Source organism: Equus asinus, chromosome 2 (assembly GCF_041296235.1).
Source record: "Equus asinus isolate D_3611 breed Donkey chromosome 2, EquAss-T2T_v2, whole genome shotgun sequence".
NCBI lineage: Eukaryota > Metazoa > Chordata > Mammalia > Perissodactyla > Equidae > Equus > Equus asinus.
This window is the reverse complement of record NC_091791.1, coordinates 65,102,617-65,128,574: the sequence shown is the minus strand read 5'-3', so window position 1 is coordinate 65,128,574 and position 25,958 is coordinate 65,102,617. Positions and strand designations below refer to the sequence as shown.

Genomic DNA, 25,958 nt, shown 5'->3' with positions numbered 1-25,958 from the left:
ATACAGACAGACAAGGCCCCTGCTTTCAGGGTGCTGAAAATTTAGTGAGTTCCAACTGAGCCACTCAAGGAACACGGGTGGATACTGAAATTATTAGATATAAGGTTGTTGGGGAACAAAATATTCATATAGTCTCAGAGTGTCACTGCACGGATGACACATTAATTATGAAGGGAAATGGATGCCTTTCAGTGGCAAAATCTGATGTTCCTACCTGAATCAAGCAACTGAGTTAGGGTTTTCAGATGTGACGCCATCCTAGCCAGATGTTCATAACAGAAGAATTTATACAGAATCTAATCATGGGGGAATGATCAGACAAATCCAGAATCTGGGACCTTCTATAAGACAGCTGACCTGGGTGCACAGAAACGTAAATGTCATTAAAAAAGAACAAAAAGAGCAGGGGGCGGATTATAGATTAAGGGAAATAAAGCAGGGATTGGCGAATTACACAGCCCATGAATAATCTAGCCCACTGCCTGTTTTTCTAGGTAAACCTTTATTGGAACACAGCCACACCCATTCCTTTACATGTGCTCTAAGGCTGTTTTCATGCTACAGTGTCAGAGTTGAGTAATTGTAACAGACCCTATGACCTGCTAAGCCTAAAATATTTACTATCTGTCCTTTACCCCTGGACTAAAGCAGCATCATAACCAAATGCAATACATGAACCTCGATTAGTTCCTGGATCAGGGTGAAGAAATGAAAACACCAATACACATAATTTCAGGGCAACTGAAGACATTTAAATAAAGAGTGCTTGTTAGATGACATTATGGAATTCATGTTCACTTTCTTAGGTGTGACAATCATATGTGATCGTGTTGCACAGTGTCCTTCTTAGGTGTTGAATGCTGAAGTATTGAGGGGGTGTCTCATGTAGTTTGCAACGTACTTGTACTGTAAATGGGTCAGCCAAAAGAAGAGAAAGACTAGAAAAAGATAAAATGAAAGAAAAAGAATAGGGGCTGGCCCGGTGGTGCAGCAAAGTTCACATGTTCTGCTTCGTTGGCCCGAGGTTCACCAGTTCGGATCCCGGGTGTGGACACAGCACCGCTTGGCAAGCCATGCTGTAGCAGGTGTCCCACATATAAAGTAGAGGAAGATGGGCGTGGATGTTAGCCCAGGGCCAGTCTTCCTCAGCAAAAAGAGGAAGATTGGCAGCAGATGTTCGCTCAGGGCTAATCTTCCTCAAAAAACAAAAAAGAAAAAGAATAGAGATAAAGCAAATATGGCAAAATGTTGATCAATCTAGGTGAGGGGCATATAAGTGTTCATTACACTGTTCTTTCAATACTTCTGTAGATTTAAAAAATTTTTAAATAAAAGTTAATTAAAAAAAAATCTACGCACAATTGGAGGGGTTAATTTAGGGAGCATTTTCAGTAGCCCAGATGTACTCTTCCTCTAGGCTCTGGCCTTCTGGGTATCCCCCTACAATGGAGAAAACACTGCAGAGTGAGGGGGGATTGCCTCTCCCCTAGGGGGCATCGTCACTGTGGAAGCAGCCCCGCCACGGTCTTGTGTAACTTGGGGATTTTGCTTGTTGTCTCTTTTGCACAGTAATTCCATCAAGCTGGTGAATCTGCTCTCCATATTTATCAGCACGTGGCTAACAGCAGCCGGGTTCATCCATTTGGTAAGTGTCTTTGCAGATGCTTTAGCTCTGGCTTTTCTGGAACAAACCCCTCTCTCAGTCATTTTATTACCTGAAATTTTTCTCCCCGGAGAGAAACTTCAGCCCAGCTGTAGAATGTAGGAAAAGGAGAAGCAATTGCACAATTGTCTGGGTTTCCAACCCTTTTACCCCAAACTAGTTCCAAATGGTGAGCAATGTTCACACTGTTAACCTGCGTTTGTCAGTGCACTGGTATTGCCCCTGGGGCTTTGGTAGATTTTTCATTCTGTCTGCAATAACCCCAATGAGCCACAAGATGGCAGTGCTTCCTCAGCAAACACCTGAAAAGGCCTGGGGACGAGGTTGGAAGTTTGACCCACATCTCTCAGTAAACAACAAATTCACATCCTTCAGTTTCTCTCCTTACGAAAAGCTACCTTTGATCCTTTTGCTTGATTACTTGTCAAGTTATTTTGTATCTCAAAAATATTAATTCCTTTAAATTAATAACTCTTTGAAAGCCTTATATCATTAAGTCAAGCTGTTCTTAACCTCCCAAGGCAGATTTTCTTTCTGCTTTTAGGGAACATAGCGATTGTCGGAAGCACATTTCATCCAAACACAAACTGTTACAACTGGAAGGAGCCTCAGCTAACTCTGAAGCTTTGAGTAAAGGTACCCTTCCCTTGCCGAGCCTCTCTCTGCTTAAGGCTTAGAGGATGCATTTAGTTACCTACCCCTGGGATTTATGTAGTTATCATCCAAAGGAAGATAGCCTGGGTTGGAAGCCGGGGCTCACATTCAGTCACTGGATCTGATGGTCGTCCCCGCCCCACTTTCTGCTAGCGGGATTCTTGGCTGAAATCACCCTTAGATAATCGCCCTAATTCTGTCAAGTGTGCAAATCACAGATAGAGAGGGCTTAGTTGTATTCACTAGCCCAGTGACCCCACCTGGTACTTCCCCTGGTAAAGTACCTTCTGCTTCACCAGGAAATCTCTACGAAAATGGCATGGTGAGGACAAATACTGATGTGTGGAACAGGCCGGGTCCTGGAAACTTTCTGCAGAGGCAGAGCTGTAGGCCTGGGGGCCTGGGGCCGTGCTTGGGGATCATAGGCCTTGGCCATCTGGTATATCGTAGGGCTGTGATCTGGGGTAGACCTGGAGATCCAGCCCCCGTCTCCCGCTCTCTCCTGAGAGTGGCTAAAGTACCTCTCCTACGTGCCTCACAGCTTTGTTGGCAGGTCAAGTGTGATGAGAGGAAAGGAAGTGTTTCGTAAAGTCTAAAGCAGAGATGGGCCAACTACAACCCTGGGGCTGAGGCTCCTCAAACCTGACCACGCCCATCCTTTAAGTATTGACTCTGGCTGATCTCATGCTACCACTGCAGCCTTGAGTTGTTGTTACAGAGATCAGAAACTATGGGCCACAAAGCTGAAAATATTTACTGTCTGGCCTTTTACAGAAGAAGCTTGGTGGCCCTCAGTCTAAAGACTGTGCAAACGCAAACTGTTCTCACGAGCTTACTTTTCCTGCTCCCCGGGGAAATTCCTGCGGTGTGCAGGATAGAATCATTGTGGACATTCTGCAAAGCAGGGAGAGCAGAGTCAGACTCCAGGAGGTGCTGTTTGGGGTTCGGCCATGAGATCTGAAGGAGCGAGGCCCACCAGGCGTCTCCTTGGTCAAAATGATGAAAGACAGGGGCCCTCTGTGGGAGGGTCTAGGATTTCTTTGGGAGCCCCTGACCTCGGCCTTTAGATATGGAGCAGGAAGTCTCAGAGAAAGGGCGGGGCAGGGCTCTCAGGCTCTTTCTGTGAAGAGAAGGCTGTAAAACATGGCCAGAGGCAATGCCCTAAAATTCAGCTAGCCTCAAAATTTTCATGAGAAGAAAAACAGTCGAGGATGTCTCCCTCCATTCCTTCCCTCTCTGCCCGAGACAGCGAGGCAGGCTTGTCTGTGTTCTGACCACTCCACTCTCTCTGACCTGCTGGGGGTTCTGAGCCGTCACTTACAGGACTTGGCCCAGGCAGCAGACCCCTTGTGTTGAGGGGGCTGCGTGTCCTGAGCTTTTCTGTTCCTGGTTTATTGTATATATAACATTTTCCTTTTTCTCCCTTTCTCCTTGCTTTAGGTGGAGAATTCAGGGGACCCATGGGAAAATTTCCAAAACAACCAGGCTCTCACATACTGGGAATGTGTCTATTTACTCATGGTCACAATGTCCACTGTTGGTTATGGGGATGTTTATGCAAAAACCACACTTGGGCGCCTCTTCATGGTCTTCTTCATCCTCGGGGGACTGGTAAAAACTCTTTATTATGCTCTTGATTTCATGGTCGTTAATATTTTCTATTATTCATTTCCTGAAAACTCTGAATTTTCGTATTGTGTTTCTGCATTGGAAGCAAGTGATTGCCTTAGTGTTACAATCAAGTCAAGTGGATCCAAATGCGATGGTGACTTTTCTGCATATGTCTTTAGTGTATTAAATTGTTTCCCAGAGACTTAGGCAGATTGCCCCTGTCAGGGACAGCCATTTAGCCAAGAGAAAATCTAATTGTCTTAAGGAAGTGATGCTTGCTTATTAAGTGAGAGTGTCTGTCCCTTAGTAATGTAACTCAGCATCTGATATTCTGCAAGGGCAGTGGCTGTCACCTGACCTGATAGATGCTGCCCATATTCTGTAGACAGTTTGCGGTTTTAAGAGCTCCCACAGCCCCTTCATGGTCCTCCCCAAACTTCCAACAAACACTGTGGCTGAAGCCTGCCCTCAAGATTCGAGTCCCGCGTCAGAAGATAGACAGCCTCCTGGTCACGTCCAGGTGGACGTCACCACATGAGCTGAGGACGCGTTTGTAAACAGCTGGCAAACTCCATATGCAGCAACACGTGAGATATTTTTCCTCCCCCATTCTAAGTCACAGAGTTTTGCTATTTGCTTTTCTGGTCTATGCAGATCATCATGGTCTGTTATGGTTTAATTTTCAAGGGGGACTTCTGGCAACACATTGGCAGTTGCTGCATTTTATCTTTCAAAGTAGCTCATTTTAAGTTTAGATTTTTGCTGTGTGTGAGGTAAGTGATTAAAATCCTGATTCATGCACAGCTTTCACGTATGTACACTGCACAAGCATTTATATTATGCATACACGTCTCTTCTTTGTATGCATATGACATATACATTTGAAAATGTATATAAATGTCCATGTGCATATGTACATTAAGGCAAACATTTTCTCAGCATCTATGAGGTCCTTGTAGATAAGGAGACCCATTTATCCGCCACGAGCACAATGTCTGTTGGACGAAACATGGCAGGTTTGTGTTTCTCCTCACTGTCCCTTCCTCCTATGTGGTTTCCTAGATTTACCTCTAGTGCTTTTTAGCGATTTTTTTTAAATGGAAAAGTTTAATATTTTTTTAATCTCCTTTTGGTGTTTGTTGTCTTTAATCACTCATAAAGGCATTGACTTTCCTTTGAGTTTTAACTAGAAAGAAAGGTCTCCTCTTGTACTGATGTGTGTGTGTGTGATTTCAGCATGCACCCCCTTCACTTATTTCTCTTCAGGCAGAAGTAGATGTCAGCTTATTTATTTCTGTCTCCCTTGTAGTTTTCTCAACTGTGATTTTTTTCAGTTGTCTAGGTTGGCTGATGTTTGTTTTGTCCTGTGTATTTTCAGGAGCTTGACCTTTTTGTGCTTTAATTTTTTATAATTCAACATATTAATGTATACCTTTGCAGTTCTAATCCTCTTGTGTTTTCAGATCTTAGTATCCCCCCTTCTGAAAAGGTCTCCCCCTTTCTTTGGCCTGTCTTTTTAGTCTCTCTTCTGTCTCCTATCTTCTCCTCAGGCCATGTTTGCCAGCTACGTCCCTGAAATCATAGAGTTAATAGGCAACCGCAAGAAATACGGGGGCTCCTATAGTGCGGTTAGTGGAAGAAAGTAAGTATGCCAAGAGGTTTTGCTGCCTCCCCTGTGGTAGAATCCTCTCTGCATGCCATTTTTTTTTTGGCTCTTGTTTCTTTGTTTCATGCATGTAGGCAATGTTTGCCCGCTACGTGCCCGAAATTGCTGCTCTCATCCTGAATCGGAATAAATTCGGCGGGACTTTTAACAAACATGGAGGCAGAAAGTAAGTCAGTTGCATCAGACAAGATGTGGTTGAGTGACTTTCAAGAGTCCCTCTGGCGATAATACCTGAATCCTGCCTTTCTCCCGCCCCACTCGCTGCTTCTGTGAGGGAAGGGCCACATTCTGCATGGGGTGTGAGGTCAGAAGTTACCTAGGAAGTTGTCACACATGGGTCAACTCCTTAGGCCTGTTCCCATTCACAGCTTTCTTCCCCACCCATCTTTCCAAGAGACATAATGGATTTATCCTTGAAGGGGTCCGTATGTCACTGGGCCCATATTTTCTGTTCTGATCCCTAAACCAAGCTGATTCATTCTTCACACCAAGTGGCTGTTGTTACGAATGTTACGTTCTGGTCCCTCAGACTAATGTAATGACATCCTTTGGGGTTTTTGTGCAGCACCAACATGGGCTCATACTCCAGCAGGGAAGTCCTGGGGAAGGCGAGATCAAGGTCATCTTGCCAACTGTAAGGCATTGTGGCCACAGGAAACCAGTTCTCTTTAGCCAGGAGACACTCAGCTTGTCCTCACAGAGACTATTAGTTAGTTGAAATCCCTTCTGGGCAAGAAATAGCACATTTATGGGATGTCAGGGCACTACACATTCTTCTTGATGAGTCTTTATTTGGCTCCCCATACATGAATGCTTTCTTCTTGGGGACTATTTAATTTGTGCTCAGATCGCTTTATCACTGTTAATATCAATATGTGGGTCCATTATCAACCAGAAGTTTTACTCCTAAGTAAACAGCAGGATCTTACCGCTCTGCCCTCTCTGCTAGAGCGCCATCTTGCGAGGAGAGTGCTGGAGGGAGGCAGGGCTGGCAGCAACCATGCTTGACCTTTTTTTCAAAGTTTCTTCTTGTGCACTCAGCTTTGTTTTTGTTTTTGAGGTTTTTGGTTTTTGACTTTGAATTTTTGTTTTAACTGCCATAGAGTAAGATATATACATCTTTAATGTGCAGCTTGAGGAATATATACCTATGTACGCACCCAGTAACTACCACCAGATCACGATGTAGAATATTTTTATCACTCATGCCCCTTCCCAGTCATGGACGCTCCATACAGGGAACTAGTTATTTTTTCCCCCATTCATTTTCAAATGAACTCTTGGATAGTCTATTGTATTTTTTGAGAGAGAATAAAACCAGTAGCATCACATTTCTCTCCATCACCTTTCCTCCTTTGCCTGACAGTCATGTTAGATGGAGCGAACCTCCCCTCCTGTTGGTAATTCCAGTGCATCCTGAGCTCAGGTGTCCAGTCCTCCGTTCAGAAAATGAGGAGGTGGAAAAAACCCTCGTTTTCTTGAACTACCCACAGGACAGCAGTTTCCTTTCAAAGGAACAGAGGACAGTGGGTGAGAGGAGGCCAGTTGGCATCTTTCCCATGGAGGCAGCACGTTCCTCCACCTTCCCTCTAATGGAGTCCTCCTCTTCCTATTATCTTAACAGCCCTGCATGAGATTAGAACCAAGCTGTTCTGAGTTCTGGGCCATTGGTTGGATCCAAAAGGCCAAATAGGTCCAGAGATTCCCATTGGTCATTTGTTCCATGCCAAGAGGAAAACAGCTTCTTCTGTTCATTTTGCCTTTAAGGTGTGGACAGGTTGCCATAAAGCAGAAGGCATTCTGAGGGCTGGGCTCTTTATGGCCTTCCTACCCACTGTCTTAGCCAGCATTTTCTTATCACTGGCCCTGAAGAAGTCAATAAAATCAGTTTCCCGGGAGTCTATATTGAAAATATTTTTTGACTCTCATTCCAAGTAAAATTTTTTCCCCCAAAATACTTTCTCTAGTCAAATGTGGGTGGGCCTGGTGGCTGGAAGCTCTTGTTGACGCGTGATCCAGAGAAGGCCCTCTGACTAGTGCTTGCTCATGGCCCCTGGTCTGATTCAGTCATCTTTTTGCCTTGACGCTTCCACTCAAAGTGCCACGTGCTGCTGACTTCAGATCATAGACTTCCCTCAACTTTTGTTCTGGGTCCATCTCTGTAATCTTTTATCACCGCTTTTAGCCTGGTTTTTTCTCTCTCTTTTTTTCTTCTCTCTTTATGAAAATGCACACTTTGCTTTTAATCTTCTCTTTGGGTCTCCAGTGTCCCCCAACCCTGTGGACAGCGAGTCGGTTCTGTCATCAACACTGGGACTGTTCACTTTAGGCATTGTTTCCTGGTTCAAAGCTAATTACTAAGTAGTTTAAAGAAGCCTTTTGGTCACTTAGATCTTTCATCAGAAAATATAAGCTTGGGAAAGGAACGGTAATAAAGGGCCATTAGCTCCCTTTGTTTGATGTTGTTTTTCCAGTCAGTAGAACAAGATTGATGAAATGTTATGTTTGGCCAAAATTTGAGTTTTCATTTGGAATTCAGTGTTGAGAGAATGGGCTGTCAGAATCAATAAGTTTTCTTTCGCTTGGGATATGGGCATGTGGTAGTAATTAGCAATATAAGGTCTTTAGTTGAGCAACCAAGCATGGATTCTGGCAGCAAACATAATGAGAAACTACAGTTGTTCTATTTCTAACGTCAAAAAGTTTCCAGATAAAATTAAATGCATTTGCAAAAGGAAAGCAGCTAAACTTTGTTGAAAGATAGACTTCAGACTCTTAAAATAGAATGCTGTGCCCATGTTTTTGTGTATGCATAAATGTGTGTGCTGTACTCTTGGACACATGTACATATATGCTTCTCCCTAAGATTTAGTAGAATGAATGTCCAGAAAGTAATTACAACATATACATAGTTAAAGGATTTGTTTACATGTGTGTATTTTACTCAGTAATCACCTCTCTAACAATTCATTAACTTGTCAGAGAACTCAAGGTAACTCTTGACCAAAGCTACGGAGACACACAACTTTGAAATTCAAAGAGTGTTTAAAGTAAAGAAAAATTAGACAGAGAAACTCAGAGTTTTGTTTATGCAACACCCAATTTCAGGATATTGGGGAATATGAAGATTTCATTGGCACCTCATTTTCAGTTTAATCTGCGTTTGGCATAATGTAAACACTTCAGAAGCATCCGCAGAATATCTTTACCATCAACCTGGTACCAAGAGCCTATAGTGGCTTACTTCAATGCTCTCACCAGTATTCCTCACCTGACCTCCCGCAGGATGTCGAGAGCTAGCCTTGGGTGTGGGGACATGTGCATGTGTGTGAGTGTCAGCTGGTTTATCTCATTATGATGATATCAGGCTCCTAAAAATAGAGACTTGGGTGTTAACAACCAAGGGTTCGATGAGTGGCCAACACAGGCGGTATCTCTGAGTGGGAGGTCTTGGGGACAATTAGTCTCTTGGGTGGAGTCCCCAAATCTTATTCAAAAGAGTAGCCCTCGTAGAGCCCAGCCTGCCTCCGGAGTCCACTGCCTCCTCCTCCTTCCCTTCATGTAAGGTCAAAGCAGCTCAGAGGTGGGTTGAGGCTCCCATGGTCTTTGGGATCCCAGCCTGCTCTCCTTCCTCCCACAGCTCCCGCTGTTTCCCCCAGAGGTTTCCTCTCTGCGTGTGACTCAGCCCACTCCTGGTTAGTTTATGAGAACTGACAAGATCATGGTCCGAGGTCACATGGCTAAGGGCCATGGAAAATAGTCGACCACAGAGAGGAATCCATCTGCTGTAACCTCCTTGTTAGAGGCGGTTGGGCCGGGGAGCCCTCCAGACCTTGTACTTCCCATGATGGGCTTCTGGGGCCTGAAACTGAGGCAGTCCTAGGCCAGATGTTTGGGACAGGAGAATGGGATGGGTATGGATGATTGTACTGATTCTTGGTAGCCAAATGCTGAGAGGACACAAAGAGAAGAATGAATAACAGACGACAACGAGTAGGCAAAAAAGGACAGGAGAGTGAGTGTGATTAACTGGAGGAAGGGTCCTGGCTGGATGAGGCAGCTGGGCCCCACTTCTGGTTGGGGGAATAGTTGTCACAGACTAACCTAGCTTTAGCTTCAACTCATCTGTGAAATTTAAGTGCTATGGCTTCTTTTAGAAGTCTTCTTTATATAGACAGAAGAGTGCCACACACTTCTGGCAATGAGAACGTGGATCAATACAGCCCAAAGGCCTATGATGGTAATAATACCTACAAACACTTGCGTATTTCTTAATTCTCACAGGAACCTTGTGAGGGAGATATTATCATCATCTTCATTTGGAATGGGTGAGGAAACTGAAGAACAGAGAGGTTAAGTGAATTGTCTGACATCACACAGCTAGTAAAGGGTAGATTTTGGATTTGAACCCAGGGGCAGTCTGCTCCGTTGGGCCATGTGGCCACTCTAGATCATCTCTTGAGACCCCTTTCCGCCCTAAACTCGATCCTATCGTATGTTTTCCTTCACCGTGCCCATGATGGGGAAGAAGAGAATGGCATGAGTATCAGTGTCTCCTCCTTCTGCTCACCTGTTACCTGTAAGGATCTTGGCCCTGGGGTCAAGGACAGAAAGGTGGGGAGGAGACTAAACCCTTTTTTCCATGATTTATCTCATTTGGTTAGACTAAAAATGTATTTACCTCCTGAACACTTGTAGCAATGAAGGGCTCTCAGGGATGGGCAGACACACCATCGCCCCAAATGAGATGTGTGACTTATTTGTGGGTTTTAACACATTCAACCCTTTCCCGGCTCCATCCCTTCTGGGGCCATGATCTGCCAGAGGTGGACTCTTGTTCCTGGGCAGAGCCTCACTGCATCCCACCTTAGGAGGAGCGTCCTGTGCCCTGGCAGACCTGTCGTACTGTCCCTTCCATTCCTTGGCTGGTCTGCAGCACAGCTCAGAGGACTGCTCCAAGGGTGGCTTCTTAATTGTTGGTGAGAATCAGAGTAGCTGAGCTCTCCTGGGAAATCCTCTGCAGGGTGCACTCTCTGGGTTTATTTCCCAGCTTTGAGTTGGACTGTTAGCCCTCACGGGGCTGCATCCTTCTGGAGGGAGTTGGGGAGTCTGCCTTCAACCCCAGACGTATCCTCAGAGTTGTAAGAAGGAGCCTTAAAGCCACAGAGGGGGGCAGAATTTATCTTGTTTTTCCACTTAAAAATGAAAATAGAGTGTTTTAATTTGTTCTTTTATGTGAATGCTCATATTTTAAAGAGTAGTCAGTAATCTAGAACAAAATTTCAAGAACTAAGAGTTTCTAGGCACAGTTAGTTACCTGCCTCACTATCCATTCCTCTTCTCATCTCTGTTGGTTCATTCATTCAGTCCTTGGGCATTCACTGAGTACCTCTGTGCCAGGCACAGTGCTGGGTCGTGTTGGTGCCAGGGATTTGGTGGTGAGCAAGCTACCCATGGAACCTGTCCTCATGGAGATACAGTCTCCAGGAGGTTACAGGCAATGAGCAAGGATATAACTAAGGAAATACCAAATACAAATTTTAATACGTGCAGCAAAAATGAAAGCAAAACAACTAAGTTTCTGTTATGGAGCAAAACAGGGATTATTTACCCTTGATAAAGTGGTCCTGACACGTGACAACTCAGAGGAACGGAAGTTACAGCCTGTTCAATGACTTCTTAACCCAGCTTTTGTCACCTCATATGCTGAGGGGAGCTAACACTCTAGGTTTTAAAATTCTGATTACCTGAACCCCTGTCGCAATCATCAGTCTTTAGTTCTGCCTCCATGAGACTAAGTCTTAAAACCTGATTTCTCTCTCCGGCTCTAGTTTGCCTGAACAGTGCTCCCCATGACCTAGCAGGAGAGGGCATCCTGCATACCTTTCCTGGCTCCTTCTTATTGGGTCCTTATTTTACTCTGAGTCTTTCCTCTTATTAAAAATAGGATTCCTTTCTGAGACCACTTTCTAGTCCCTTCTGCCTGGCTGTCTCGTATAGCATGAAATTCCACTCCATTTTCTCTGCCACACTCAGGTTTTGCCCACCATGCTTGTAGGTCTTTTTTTTTTTTTTTTTCCTTCAGAGAATTAGAGTTTTAAATGATTTGAGATGCCAGAATATGGATTATTTCTTTGCAAAGACTCATTTAATCTTCCCCCCATAGTCCACCCCCACCTACAAGAGAACTAACATGAGTCATGCCTTCATCTTCATCTGTTTCACGTGTGTTTATTGAGTGCTTGCTACATGCCAGCACTGGGGATAGATGTGTTTCTACACACTTGTAAAAGTCTCCACGTACTCCACATCTCTCTTGAACTTCACGTTATATTATTTGGCCACCAGAGTGGTTGGGGAGTTCAAACTCAGAGCTTATTTAAATCTCCCGTGTTGGCTCCCAGAGGTGACAGCCTTCCTAAACAATATTTCCATCTCTATTATTTTTGAGGAGGCCTGACCCCAGGGCTTGGGAATAGGATGCAGTGTTAATTTACCTGGGGTTGTCTTGGGCTGATTGTCTTGGGCATCCTTTCCTTTCCCGTCTATATGTGGCTTGGGTGACGCTCACTCTCCCTTCATCACAACCTGCAAGGAGGGACTGCCCCTGTGAGGGATGTTCCCTATAAGAAGGCACTTAAAATTTCTGTGTCACAGACATCACTCTGGTTGAAATGTGACTGAAGCTCCGCATTTTATACAAACTTTGATCCCTTGACAAGTAAGCCATTCAGCCCTTTTGTTGCGTCGCCCACGTGACCCCCAGCCTGCACTCCCCAGCAACGTCTTCAGATTCCTAGATTTTAAAAGCCACAAATTAGCAAATCATCAACATATCACCAGGAAGGATCATCTGGTAGCCATTCTAGTCAGACGGAAACACAGGCCCCAATAACTGATCTTCACAAAGATATGAAGAACTGTAGACAGACAGATACGGTAAATAGGAAGACAAACAGATAATTCAAGTTGACAGGCCATCTTGGATGGATTAGGCATTCTGCTTTGATTAGCATTAAATTTTTGAGGAAGAAAAAAAATAAGATTGCCCTAATACTTTGGAAAAATGACCCCTTGTCTACTTCTGAAATTCAGTACTGAGGGGCAGATACCAAAAGCAAGTGTCATTAGATGCCGTATTGTATAATGTAGTATGCCAGGTATTCCTTTCCGGTGAGAGAGGTCTTGGTGGGTGTGGACGTGGGCACTTCTTTCTCTGCCTCTGCTTTGGATTCTTGCAAGCCACGTCTTCAGTCCCTTTCAAACTTGAAGCTCTATTTAAAGAGACTTGGATGCATAGTAAATCAGTTTCCTGATAATCCTAATGGAATGAAGACTTGTTCCCCACCCCTCAGCACTTTACTGCTGTCTCTCTTCCCTTCCACACACTTATCAAAATGTTCCAGCTATTGTTCTGAAAACAAGAATAGAAATGTAGGTGGGAGATGAACTGTGTACCTAAAAAAACAAAAAGTCATATTCAAGCCTAGACTTTTGCCTTCAAATATTCTTTCTTCCATTAAAATACCTCTGAGTATGACTTTTCTATTTATAACCCCTGAAGATTCTTTCTGCTCAACTTCACATTTGATTGGGTGAATCCTTGCTGGGTAGATTCTGAATATAGAAGAAACCCAACCATCCGAGACTAAGTTGCACTGTGTTCTCTCTTCCTGCTATGTCATTTGTTCTGATAGAAGTCTTTCCATAGCTGTGCAAAGTGGTTCCTAGAAGATTTAAGGTTCATACCACTGATGCTGCCATAGCACATTGAAAATACACCAGGAAACTTTCTAAGTGGCCAAGTCCAGTGTCTCTTTTTACTAAAATAACTGTAGAGACTGATGCAACGTGAGACTCATGGAACCCTGATTCTCTGGCTCTCAGAGTTGGAGCCTCCACAGTTAGTACTGGTGTCGCATAATAATGGCCTGCTCTAACTCCCAGAACCACAGTGACTGCTCCAAGTGTGGGTACCAATTGTCAGTAAAAGCAATCTTATCTCTCCTCCGTATACCTTCTCAAAAAGAGGACATGGAGGCAGTTCAGAGATAGATGCGTGCTCATCTCTGTGAGAGTTTTTATGACCTTTAGCCACAGACCCCAAAGGCAAATGTCAGCTAGTATATAGAACAGCTTTGGGAAAGCTCCCGTCCCAACATATTTGCTCAACCAACAGTTATTTGAGCCCCTGCCATGTTCCAGGCACTGTACCGGGTGCTGTGGTTAAAGGAATAACCAAGAAATGTGTTTCTTGCTCTCCTGGAGCTTATCCAAGACTTTGACCAATCAGAATCATGCAAGAAGCCAGTGGCAGCTAAACAGAAGCTTGATTACATAGGAGCATTGTCCCAGTGAAATGCTCTTTTGTCAGGAATTTCATTCAATAAAATCATTTAAGGTATGAAACAATCATGGAGGCTGTAAGCATTTCAGAAGGAATGCTCCTAAAAGCATTTGACAGTTCACGTTGTTAAATGTACCCACTGGAGTAGTTTAGGGGAGAGGTAACAGCAGGGTGACTTGCACACCTGAAAACCTATGGATCTCGTGATGGACCCAGTAAAAGAGAGGTGCAGAGATAGTTGCAGGGTGGGGAGCTGCTGATGCTATCTTGAGTTCTGCTCCTTTCTGTACTGTACACCTGTCCCTCTGTGGTGTATGATGCCTCAGCAAGCCCTGGAACCTGTGAACTCCTTCCAGGTCTTGTGTGCGTAACGGATCCTGGAGGCCTGATGAGGCCTTTGCAAATGTGTTGGGTTTACTCAGAGTGGTGGCTAGCAGCATATGCTAGCTGGGGCAACACCCTTGGGTCTCGCTGGGGAACAAGGCCAGGATGTGTCAATTTGATTGTCATTATGGGAGGGTCAATACCAACATCATGTACTCTAGGGCTAGGATGCATGAGTTACCAGAAGTCTTAGGCAGGAAGGTGGGGCTCAATTTGCAAGTCAAAGCTACATGCCTCCCCTCTCCATGGCAAAATTAAGAACCATTTCTTTGCTTGGGACTCATTCTCCCTCTATTCCACTTTCATCCCCAAAGGGAGTGGCTGACCTCTGCCTTAATCTTCTCTTCTCTTGGTCCCTCCTGTTCAGAAGCAGAATTACCATGTGGAGATAGGCAACTCTGCTTTGATCTGAATAGAGGAAAGTGCTGTTCGGTGGTGCCCTAATTAATCTGTAAGAGGAAAGAACCGTCTAGGATTGGAAGAGTCAGGTCAAGGAAAGAGTGGCTTACTTAAAAATGGCCAAAAGTCGGGGCTGGCCCCGTGGCCGAGTGGTTAAGTTCTCGCGCTCCACTGCAGGCGGCCCAGTGTTTCGTTGGTTCGAATCCTGGGCACGGACATGGCACTGCTCATCAGACCACGCTGAGGCAGCGTCCCACATGCCACAACTAGAAGAACCCACAACGAAGAATACACAACTATGTACCGGGGGGCGTTGGGGAGAAAAAGGAAAAAATAAAATCTTAATAAAAAAAAAAAATGGCCAAAAGTCACCAAGCTTGCAGTAATGAGATGAATAAAATGCGGAGGAACGAAGGTGTTGGGGAGAGACACAAGCAAGAACCAGTGCAATTTGTGAGAGTTGGGCAATTATGGAATTGCTTACTTAAGAAGGCTATATAACTCCTCTTCCAGGAAGGAAGGAAAGAAAGAAGAGAGAGAAAGAAACCAAAATGCTGGTGATAATATCTGCATACTGGGTTATTGTGAGACTTAAATGAGAAACTAAAGTTAAGGTAAACAAATCAACCAGTTAGAGTTCTTTGATTACAGGCAACAGAAACTGAGTCTTGCTGACTTAAGCAGAAAAGGAATTTTTTTTGTTTTTGAAGGTTAGAGTACCTTATGGAATTCAGAAGAAAGCTGAAAAGCAAGTTTCCAGAAAGGATAGGGGTGAGCCAGAGAAGCAGCTCTGGATCCAGCAAGAGAAACTCAGGGGCAGTCCATTACAGGGTTTTGCCATCAGGATGAATCAGCTCCCAACCTGAACTAGTGTCTCTCCATTTGAGGCTGAGAAGCACTAATTGGCTTAGCTTGGACAGGGAACCTTCATTAAAGGTCCCAAGACTGTATGTGATTAGGGAGGGGTGGTTCCCCAAATTAAAAATGAGGTGCTATTGACAGAAGGGAGGGTACGTGCTGGACAGGCAGAAACAACCAATGTCTCCTACACTGAGGTTCTCAGAATTTAGTTTTAAGTCTTAGACTGAGAATCCCTTTAGGCAACAAGCTATAAAAAATGTGTGATCATTCCTCATGGGCATGGTGTAATTATGGAGGTGTAATTGTGATTTGGGATGGTGGAGGTGCAGACTCACATCCCTCTAGGGTGGTGATATCCTGACCGTTAGCATATGATAAGATGCACCCCCTTCATGCAGAAAGTTCTGATCTGGTCAGGACATCTCAGTATTCTCTACGGGGGGGCCATTAGTCTGTCCTCTGACCTTGGGCTCTGTCTTACAGAGGTGCTTTTGCTGCCCTGTTGGGATTTTCTCAGCCTTCTGCCCCCATTTAGGGAAAGAGCAAAATAGCCTGTCTCCCTCAGAAGAGCTCTATTGACAGCTGGGTAAGATGGTTACTTTATTTTCTTCCTCACTGGGAGGGAGAAAGTATTTCCTTGCTTTGTGATAGCAAAGCACTAGATGTTGCCCTGAGTAGGAAATTATCTTATCTCCAACCTCCTTGGATTTTTTTTTGTTTGCTTGTTTTTGTGTTTTCTTAGGAAATAAAGGCAGGGTTTGAGACTGGGGGCATCATATGTGCTTGCAATTGTTTTATTTTGGTTTTTGTGACCCTCACATGTACTGTTCTCCCAGAAACTTTAAATATGGTAATAGATCTGATGAGGCAGAATCAGCCAATCATCAGACAGGCTTGCTGTTAACTGTTAGATTTCTTCTCCGCTTACGATAGCATAGGGTGTCCAAGGCAAGCACACTTCGCCAACCAGTTCAGTGGTCAACAGATAGTTCTTATAAGCCCAGCAAGTCTCGGCGTCCTGAGCTAGGCCTTGGGATGCAGGGGGAAGGATGGGGCCCAGACAGCCTGGATTTGCATTTTTTTTGCCTGATGATCTCCCTGGCATGGAAGCCTTTGGGACATGCTCTCAGTACAGGGGAAGGTGGGAAGGCAGGGGTTGGATTAGCCTTCTCCCTTTGGACGATACTTTGAGTCCTGACCACTGTGTGATTTGGATGGTGGGGTCTCTTGTCTCCCCCCCACTGCTTTCTATATGATAAAATGCTGCTGAGTTCCCTTTACAAGTCCTTCTTAAAATTCATTCCCATCCAGTCAGTGGCTACCAATGGTTGGAGGCATTGGGGAGGAGTTGGGACGAGGAATGCATGATGAGAAGGCTTAGCAGAAAGACAGAAGAGATTCTAGCCTGTGTATCTGATATAAATATTATAGTTTTACAGAGACATCTAGATCAATATATGCCACATTTCCTCTACCTCTTTGACAAAGTGAGCACGATGTATTCAGGGAAAGCTGTATAGGATTTTCAATTTACTCTGTATGATTTATTGTGACAGGATAGCTATGGGTTTTTAAAGTTATTTATATTTGTTCCAGTAAAAATGGATATAGTATCTTTAAAAATAAACAGCCCGGAGCTGTGCATTTTATATTGTCTTCCTAGAGTGAGGCTCTGCTAAAGAGAGAGCTAAGACCCCCCTGTCCTTGTGGGATCTGATGCAGTTGCATTTGCTCAGTCTTCACTCTTTAGCTTTTGGAGGGGTTGGGAGTTGTGAGGAGAGTAAACAGGCAACTGAATTAGGAAGCTATTGCAGCCATCTAGACAAGATAGGATGATGGCGCGAAGTATGGTGGGAGCAGAGAACTGGAACCGTGTGGGAAGATTCATCAGTGTCTGTGGGTGCAGCCCATTCAGTCTAGGCCTCTTTGTTTTATAGTGACCAGCCCCAGGTCACACGGGACTGGCATCCAAGTCTCCTGATTCCCAGCCCAGGCTCCTTTCAGCCATACCAGCTGCTTCCTCTATTTAGAAGGCATCACACTGTGGGGGTAGGTCTGCCCTTGCTCTGGCATTCACCTTGCACTGAGTCTCTGGACCTCAGTTTCCACATCAAAATAATGCAGGCACTAGACTAACCATTCCCCAAGGGTCATTCTGATAAACATGAGAGCACGGAAGGGAGCACATCACTATCACAGCTCCCTTTTTAAAGGGCTACTGGCTCTAAGAAACACTACCTGAGTATTTTTAGAAGTGTGTAGATTTTATTTTTCATTGAGCTAAACTCAACCTCAGTGGATCTCTGGATGCCTCATTCCCTGGAGTCTTGAAAAGCTTTATCTGGTGGCCTCCTCTCTATCCTCCTCTTATGCTTCCTGCCATAAGTCAGTTCTCCTAAGTTTTCCATTCTGAAAGGCATCAGTGGAATTGAGCTCTAAAACTGAGGTTCCAACTCAAGTGGGGCCTTCCAGCTATCCTGGTCCATATCCAAGAAGGGAGCAGAGTGATTGAGCAGGATGGCCAGGATTTCATTCTGGAGGTGGAGAGGCTTACTAATGGGAGAGGTACACCATTATACAGTGAAGATGCACCCGTGAAATAAGCAATTGACACTTTTCTTGTGAGCCCTGATAGAGTTCATAAGCGTTAAGCATTATTCTTACTCTGATTAAGTCACACTCAGCCACTTGATGCTATGCTTGTTCCATGACCCAGTGTTACCCATCCCTACTTCAATCTAGCCTGTGTTTATGGAGCTCTTACCCCAAAACGGACATGCTTGCTTACACTGGAAAAGTTACTTGTTCCCATAAAATGCCATCTGCTACAATTTTGACATTTAAGATGCTTCCTTGTGGGTTTGAGATGGATTTTTCTTTTTTTTGAGGAAGTTTAGCCCTGAGCTAACTACTGCCAGTCCTCCTCTTTTCACTGAGGAAGACTGGCCCTGAGCTAACATCCATGCCCATCTTCCTCTACTTTTATATGTGGGATGCCTACCACAGCATGGCGTGCCAAGCGGTGCCATGGCAGCACCCGGGATCCAAAGTGGCGAACTCCGGGCCACTGAGAAGCAGAACATGCAAACTTGACCACTGCGCCACTGGGCCGGCCCCTGAGATGGATCTTTTAATGCAAGCCGTTAATATTATTTTATCCCAAGAAAGACGTGTTCACAGAACTAGACAAACTTTAATCAAACTTTGATTTTAATCAAACTTTAATCAAACTTTGATCTGTCAGAACAGAAATAGTTATTGATTTAGGTTTGTTGGCCATCTTCACAAACCAGGTTGCCAGGCCCTCTAGAAATCAGTCATTAAGATTGCTAGTAATCTAAAAAATTCAAATTCAGAGCCACAGATGGAAACAATTTTAGCTACCTTCATGGCATAACTTTCCTAATTATTCTCCACCGTAAACGGATCATTTAGCTTTCTGTTATCTTCTGGATCCTTGGGCTGATGAGGAAGTCCTAAGCTGGACATGGCATATAATATCTAAAATGGACATTTGCATCATGTTGTAGCCCCTTGGCTTGCCAAATTGTGTGGCTTAAGTTAAAAACTTGGTGTAGAGTTTCCACTGTCACTCAGCCTTTGCTGTCTTGAATCCACTGGTCCAGCTGACTAGGTGTAGTCAGAATCTAGTGATGCCGCAGTGCTGTGATGCTTTAAGTGAGGTGCATCTCTGTCCACCTCAGTCCGCAGGCTAAGCCTCTCTCCTGGCCCACTGAGGACCCCTTCAACAGCCCCTCCACCACGTGTCCGAGAGAATCTCTTGTTGACCCAGCCTGGCCTGTCATGAAAGAGCAGAAGCTGAAATACTCAAGCCTTTGCTCTCTCTATATCACCTTTGTCTTAGTGAGAATTAGAGTCAGCAACCTGGATCTCATCCTGGGCAAGTGGCTTTTACTTGTTGTGAGATGCCAAACATGTGACTTAAGAAAATTGAAGTTCAGAGAAGTTATCTGAAAAGATGCAGATAGCAGGAACACAAGGTTGTTTGAGGATTAGGTGAGAATCTAAAGGTCACAGAGCACTTAATGTCTGTTACACACTGATTTACAGATATCTCATGAATCCTGCCATTTAATAATACTTACAATGAGCCAGACCCTTCACCATGCCCTTCACGTGTATTATCTATTTAAATAAATCCTCAAGATAACTTCATGAATCAGCTACTAGCTCCAGCCCCTCAGAGACTCTAACTTTATAGTTGTAAGATGCAGAATTGGTACCTAGCCCAAGACTATTTAGTTATTTAGTGTCTGACCTGAGCTAACACAGGGCTATCAAAGTATGAATCTTACACAGTAGATTTGTAGGTGTCATGGAACCCGACAGAGATAATTCTGGATGAGGATCTTTTTGGCATTCTTCAAATCATGCACCACAAACAACCATGACTGTTTCCAAGGTGGGCATACCCTGCTCTCAGTCTTAGAATATTTTCAGTCATTGGAGATACAAGAAATTCTATTTCTCTTCTCCCTGAAATAGTATCCTTCCCAAAACTTCTGCCCCTGGAAAGTTCAAGTGTCCTGAGGATATTTCTGGAAAATAAATTTTCCCCTTTCACCATCCATCCCTCAGGCCCCTGTAGGCCCTCAGCATTCCTAGACACAGACACAGGCTGGTAGGAGCAGATCTTCTAATGCAGATGCTGAGTTAGAGAGGCGACTTCTCCTCATCCATCAACTCTAACTGCATTCAAACATTTTCAATATGTGGGCTCCTTGATAACTTTCACTGTATGGAAAACAAAATGGACGGAAATGATTATTGGCACAAAAGGAGGAAGCCATAAATCTTCAAATCAGATATAGGACAGATTGGAACAATATGGGTTCTCCAAGGGTGCCGTGATAATGTACCTAATAACTCTCCTGGGGCAAGAAGGCAATCTGCTTTCAATCAATCTCGCTTTTTCTGAGCAAAAATACCGATTATGTTGAAGGAAGATTTTTTCCTCCCTTTTTGATAAAGACTGTTCTCCACCCCAGAAATCATGCTGTAGCTAAAAGATAGATATTTTCAATTGTCTAGAATGGTATTGGACAGCTAGCACCAAATGAGAAAGGTCAATCCTTTTTTTCTTCTCTCTCCTGCCAGCATTTGTCTACTTCTTAAGAGAAGTGAAAGCTAATTAAAGGCTTAAGGGATAATATTGATTGCAGTGGAATATATTTTATATGGACCCAGCACATTTTCAACTAAGAGAACCCTGACTCTTTCTAAGGCTGAATAAATCAGCTGGCTGAGCCTTTGATTCAAGGGTGGGAGGGTGAGCTCATCTCCTTCCCTTTCACTTCTCACACCTCTGGCCTAGAGATGAATGATCTCAGAAGAGGAAGAGGGAATGCTGGCAGATGTTCATTCACTTCTTTTCATAGAGAATAGAAAGGATGGATGTTCAGGCATTTCCCTGGACTTATCATTGATTTGAGTCCAGTTTTGAATAATAACCAGGCTTATGCTGGTACAGAACTTTGAGTTTTGCAATGCCTGGTGCAGGAGGCTGGCTGGGTGGTATTAACCTCTCGGCTCCTTCATCTACTGAATGGGCATAAGTCGCTTGCCCAAGATCACACACACCCTTGGTGGCAAAGTACGAGCCAAATCTGGCTTACTTTCACATCCAGGTGAGGGGCAGAGCCCCAACCACTTAACTGTCCTGTAGAGGGGCCCATAGTTGGATTTATGCTGGCTTTGTTCTAAATCATGGAAGTTTGTGTTAGAAACTTAGAAAGTGTTAGAAAGTGCGGAAAATGTTAGAATTGCTCCCAGCACCCTCACCGTCATTTGTGGAGAGGTCAAATCAAGACAGAGATTCTGTTTCTTGGTCACTTTCTGAACACACTTGGCAAATGCAGCATCAGAAATCTTATTCAGAACATGAAAATTCATTTTCAGCCTGTTTTGTCCATATAAATGCACATATACCACAAGAAATATTTTAAAATATGACATGATAAAAATGTATATAATCCAAGTGTTCAATTTACGTTGTATATTCTGACATACTGTGTGTTTCAGGAGGAAGTTAGCCATATGGGTTTTGGGCATAAAATTTGAATGGGTGACCAAGGGATCTTGCTCAACCTACCTGGTACTGGCTAGAGAGCAAAGTTATCATGGTAAAACCTCTCTTCTGAGGTAGCTCATTGACATTCTTCCCTCCCCATGATGGCCTCTGCTTGCCCATTTGCTAAGGCAGCGCCGTAAAAATAACAGTCCATAATGGTGATATTATTAACTGCATCGTGCATATTATTGATTTACTCTTTGTTCTGCATCATTATCCTTTCACCAATGAGTTTGCTGCCTTATTCTCACATACTTAGTCAAGCACCAAATTACAATGAAAGGGCAGGCTCTTGTAATGGCATCTAAAGGAACATTGCGTAAGTGATCATCACTGCCTCCTATTATGAGCAGTCTCCAGCCAATGAGTTTCTGCCTTATTGGAATGTGTACAGAGCAATTATGAAGTGCAAGGGGCCTGGCCATTCTAAATTTTTCCCACGAAATTACGTGCTTCCTGTTTGCCACTTGCCCAGCCAGGGATTCAGCCTATATCACTCTCAGCCTGAGAGGTGCAGGGACCTGGGTTGCCCTTTGCTACAGTCTCTTTACTAGAAGCCAGTGGGTTTCATCTCCAAGGTCAGTCCCCAGCTTTTGGTCATGGGGCTGACTCTTGCACCAAAGTGCTTACTCTCAATCGAGCATCGTGTATCGAACATAAGCAGCCACAGTACAGCCCGGTGTCAAAGTCAAATCAGTCCAGGAGTGCAAAGATATTGGGGAGATTGTTGTTTCAGCAGTTCTGGAAGAAAGGCTCATTTCCTCAAGGGGAGCTACCATCTCCAGAAACAGAAGTCCAAACCACCCTGGAACAGGGCAAACAATTTCAGCCTCCTCCCTTCTTAGCTTCTCCTCATCTTGAGGTGAATTCCTTTGGCTCTTGTGGAAGTCCTAGGCACCCTAAGGAATCAGCTGTCTGGGGACACGCAGCCTGCAGCACGATCTCCCATTCCATAGGCATCCCATCTTCATTTAGCCCTGAGTAATGCTCACTTACTGTAAAGTGTTACATGCCCCCATTGTCGGAGGAGTTATGGCAGAAAAATGCAAAATTTCCTTTTTACTGCTTATGGCCAGCAGAGCCCATAATGTGTCAAGCCGCACATTAGCCACCCTGATAAAAGTCCGCTTTCTTACACACAAAATCATCGTTTCAGCAAGATTTGTTATCTCATTACCTGATAAGCTCTATGTCATAAACCAAGACTCATTCGGTAAATCTCCCGGGAGGACGCTTTGTGGGCAGAAAGGGAGAGATATGAATCTTCAAGAGACTTGATAATGCAGCATTTAAGCACAAGCATTATGTCACTTATTGTTAAATGCATAAAACCACTTGGCCAAACGGTTGGGCTTTTAATAGGATTTTGTGCAGCATCAGGTGAGAAGCCATATGCCTTTTCTGTCGAGGAGTCTCTGAGCACCTGCCAGCACCGCAGCTTTGCCTCACAGCCCTCTGGGGATGGGAGCTGGGCTTTTATTGAGGCCTGGGGGGAGATGACTGCTTCCCTGCAGCTGCTTGCTTCCTCTGTCTTGCTGGGTGTGGGTGCCTGGTCGTCACTGGGTTGGCCTCCACTAACTGGCCTCTCCCATTCAGGCACATTGTGGTTTGTGGACACATCACTCTGGAGAGTGTTTCCAACTTCCTGAAGGACTTTCTACACAAGGACCGGGATGATGTCAACGTGGAGATTGTCTTTCTTCACAAGTAAGAGGCCCCTGCTGCCCCTGCTGTTTTTTTTTTTTTTTTTTTTTTGAGGAAGACCAGCCCTGAGCTAATATCTGCAGCCAATCCTCCTCCTTTGGCTGAGGAAGACTGGCCCTGAGCTAACATCCATGCCCATCTTCCTCCACTTTATATGTGGGACGCCTGCCACAGCATGGCTTGATGAGCAGTGCCATGTCTGCACCTGGCATCTGAACCTGTGAATCCCGGGCTGCTGAAGCAAACGTGCGCACTTAACCACTGCGCCACTGGGCCAGCCCACCCCCTGCTGTTTTGAGACCCTCTACCCAACCAGGCACCCTGAGGGGCCTCTCTGAGTGTCTGTAGGTGGTGAGTGGGGCACCGTTGTGGAAAGGGCAGAGTTGAATCAGCACCATCTCTACCGCCCTCATAGGAGAAGACGATATGGAACCAATGGAAAGGGAAGCAACACGTTAGTTCAGTGATGACAGCAGCACCTGCCTGTGTGGAGGCAATTCTGGCAAATAACAGTAGAGTTCATTATGGGTCAAACACGTCATACTGTCCCCTCAGCTGTCTGGATCTGTGCGATCCAGGTGTGTCCACAGGGTCTGGTGTGGAATTATTAGCTATGTGGTGTGGACGCTTTATGACTGCAGGAGTGACATAATGACCAAGCAAGATGCAAATACAAGAGGAAGCAGAGGATAAGGTAATAATAACAATAACAACTGCCGTTCCTAGAGCCCTTCAGTGTGGGACACTGCTGGACACCATGCGCACTGTCTTCCTTTAATCAATAGAGCACATGCTCTGGACTCAGCATCCTCTATCCGAATCCTGACTCAACCAATTACTTGCTGAACAAGTTACTTAGCTTCCCTGAGCCTCGGTTTCCACATCCATAAGGTGGGGAGATCATAACGGTTTCTATCTACCTCCTTGGGCTGTTGTGACATGAACAGAAGTAATCTATATAAAGCATGCAGAGCAGAATCAGACACACAGTAAGTGCTCAATGAATGTTAGCTATTATGTGAAAGATAAAATATATTAGGCTGTATTGTCAACTTAGGAGGTAGCTCTTACCATGTTTGTTTTACAGGTGAGGAAAGCGAGATAGCTTCCATCCACTGAATGTTTTGAGATTTTTAAGCTTTGCCTTTTAGGTAAAAGGTAGTGTGCCACAGGGATGTGCTGGAGGGCTCAGGCATGTTGACGGTGACACCATCTTTTTTTATGGGGACAAGGCACTCATGGAGCCAGCTCTAGCCCCAAGTTGCCAGGGGACAAAAGCTCACATATTGGTGTTGGTTCGATATGGGGTTGACTGACCAGAACTCAGTCCTGCTCTGAGAGCTCACTGAGGCTGACTTCCCTACAAGCTCCATTCTGTGCTTCTCCTTCATTTTGGCATTTGTTCACAGAATACCAAACTGGCCACCATGTTTGAGCACCAACATTTTTCCTCTCAGCACTGACTTCTCTAAGTTCTGAAAAGACCAGCTAGGCCATAGGCATAGGAGCAGAACCTACAGATCCAACAGTGCTTAGCCACTGATTACCAGCTGTGGAGCCCGTCCTCTGCTGAGCGTTTAGAAGGTTCAAGAGAAGTATAATGTGTGAGTTCTGCCCTTGTAGTGGTCACACATTTCAAGATATTAGACCACAACATTGATCATTTATTAACAGACTGAAGTCTGCTTAATCAAGAGGCAAAATTGCATGGGACGTATGTATTAGGGAGAGACCGTCAATTCTTGCATTACCAGGGCAGGCTTCCTAAAAGAGGCCTAACTTGTAATGGACCTGGAAGACCGGTTGCATTTGCACAGGCAGGTGCTTTTCTCTTACCTACTGCTTTAGTCTCGATCAACAAGCTGGCTGCTGATGCTTCAATTGTTAGGATTCATCTTTGTGTCCCCTGCATCTATCAGTGTCAGCATTGTGGAAGATGGCCCAGTTAATTAAGCTCTCAAAGCTTTGGGTTGATAACATGCCTTTCTCTAGGGTTGTTTTGAAGTTTAAATGAGTTAATACTTGTCAAGTGCTTAGAATGGTGTCTGCCACATAGTAAATGCTCAAAAACATTACCAATTATTATTATTACTAAGTACTTAACAAATGTTAGACAAGTGTTGATTAACACAGTCCTTGGCACCTAGTAGATTCTAACTAAATATTGTCTCCTTGGGCCTAGCAGTTTACCCTATAGAGAGAGTAGATATTTTCCATCCCTGCAGAATTAACAAATTAATGAATAGGTCAATCAGTGTTTTACTTCTTGTCCTCCAGTGGGAGTTCACATGTGTGACTCAAGAGCAGTACTGAGAGTAAATTAACTCTACATGTGGCTGCTCTGGGGTGATGTTTTTGAATCAGGCCCTGGGAGAAGTCCATGAGGTAGAGAAGCAGAGAAGAGGCTTTTGATGGAGGGAGGGGCAGGAGGCTCTGCCAGGGGGCCCTTCTGCCAATCCTGATGTCACAACCTCAGTTTCTGTATTCTAAAATAGGGATTCCATTCATAATGAAGTCAAAGACATTTCTCCCCAGAGACCTCAGACTTTGTAAAGGTTGGGAGCCTCTTTATTTGAGC

The 25,958-nt window shown here is 44.5% G+C and overlaps 1 protein-coding gene across 24 annotated transcripts in view; it reads left to right on the top strand.

Moving 5' to 3' along the window:
• KCNMA1 (potassium calcium-activated channel subfamily M alpha 1) overlaps positions 1 to 25,958 on the top strand; it is a 714,937-nt gene that overhangs the window by 477,725 nt on the left and 211,254 nt on the right. For 23 of the 24 annotated variants that reach the window (XM_014836994.3, XM_014836959.3, XM_070491092.1 and 20 more), the window contains 4 exons: positions 1,570 to 1,645; positions 3,758 to 3,928; positions 5,479 to 5,570; positions 23,273 to 23,383. In XM_014836994.3, coding sequence (XP_014692480.3) covers positions 1,570 to 1,645; positions 3,758 to 3,928; positions 5,479 to 5,570; positions 23,273 to 23,383 — 450 coding nt within the window. Of the gene's footprint in view, positions 1 to 1,569; positions 1,646 to 3,757; positions 3,929 to 5,478; positions 5,571 to 5,668; positions 5,761 to 23,272; positions 23,384 to 25,958 lie in introns of all 24 variants that reach the window. The other variant, XM_044761699.2, reaches the window with a different exon arrangement.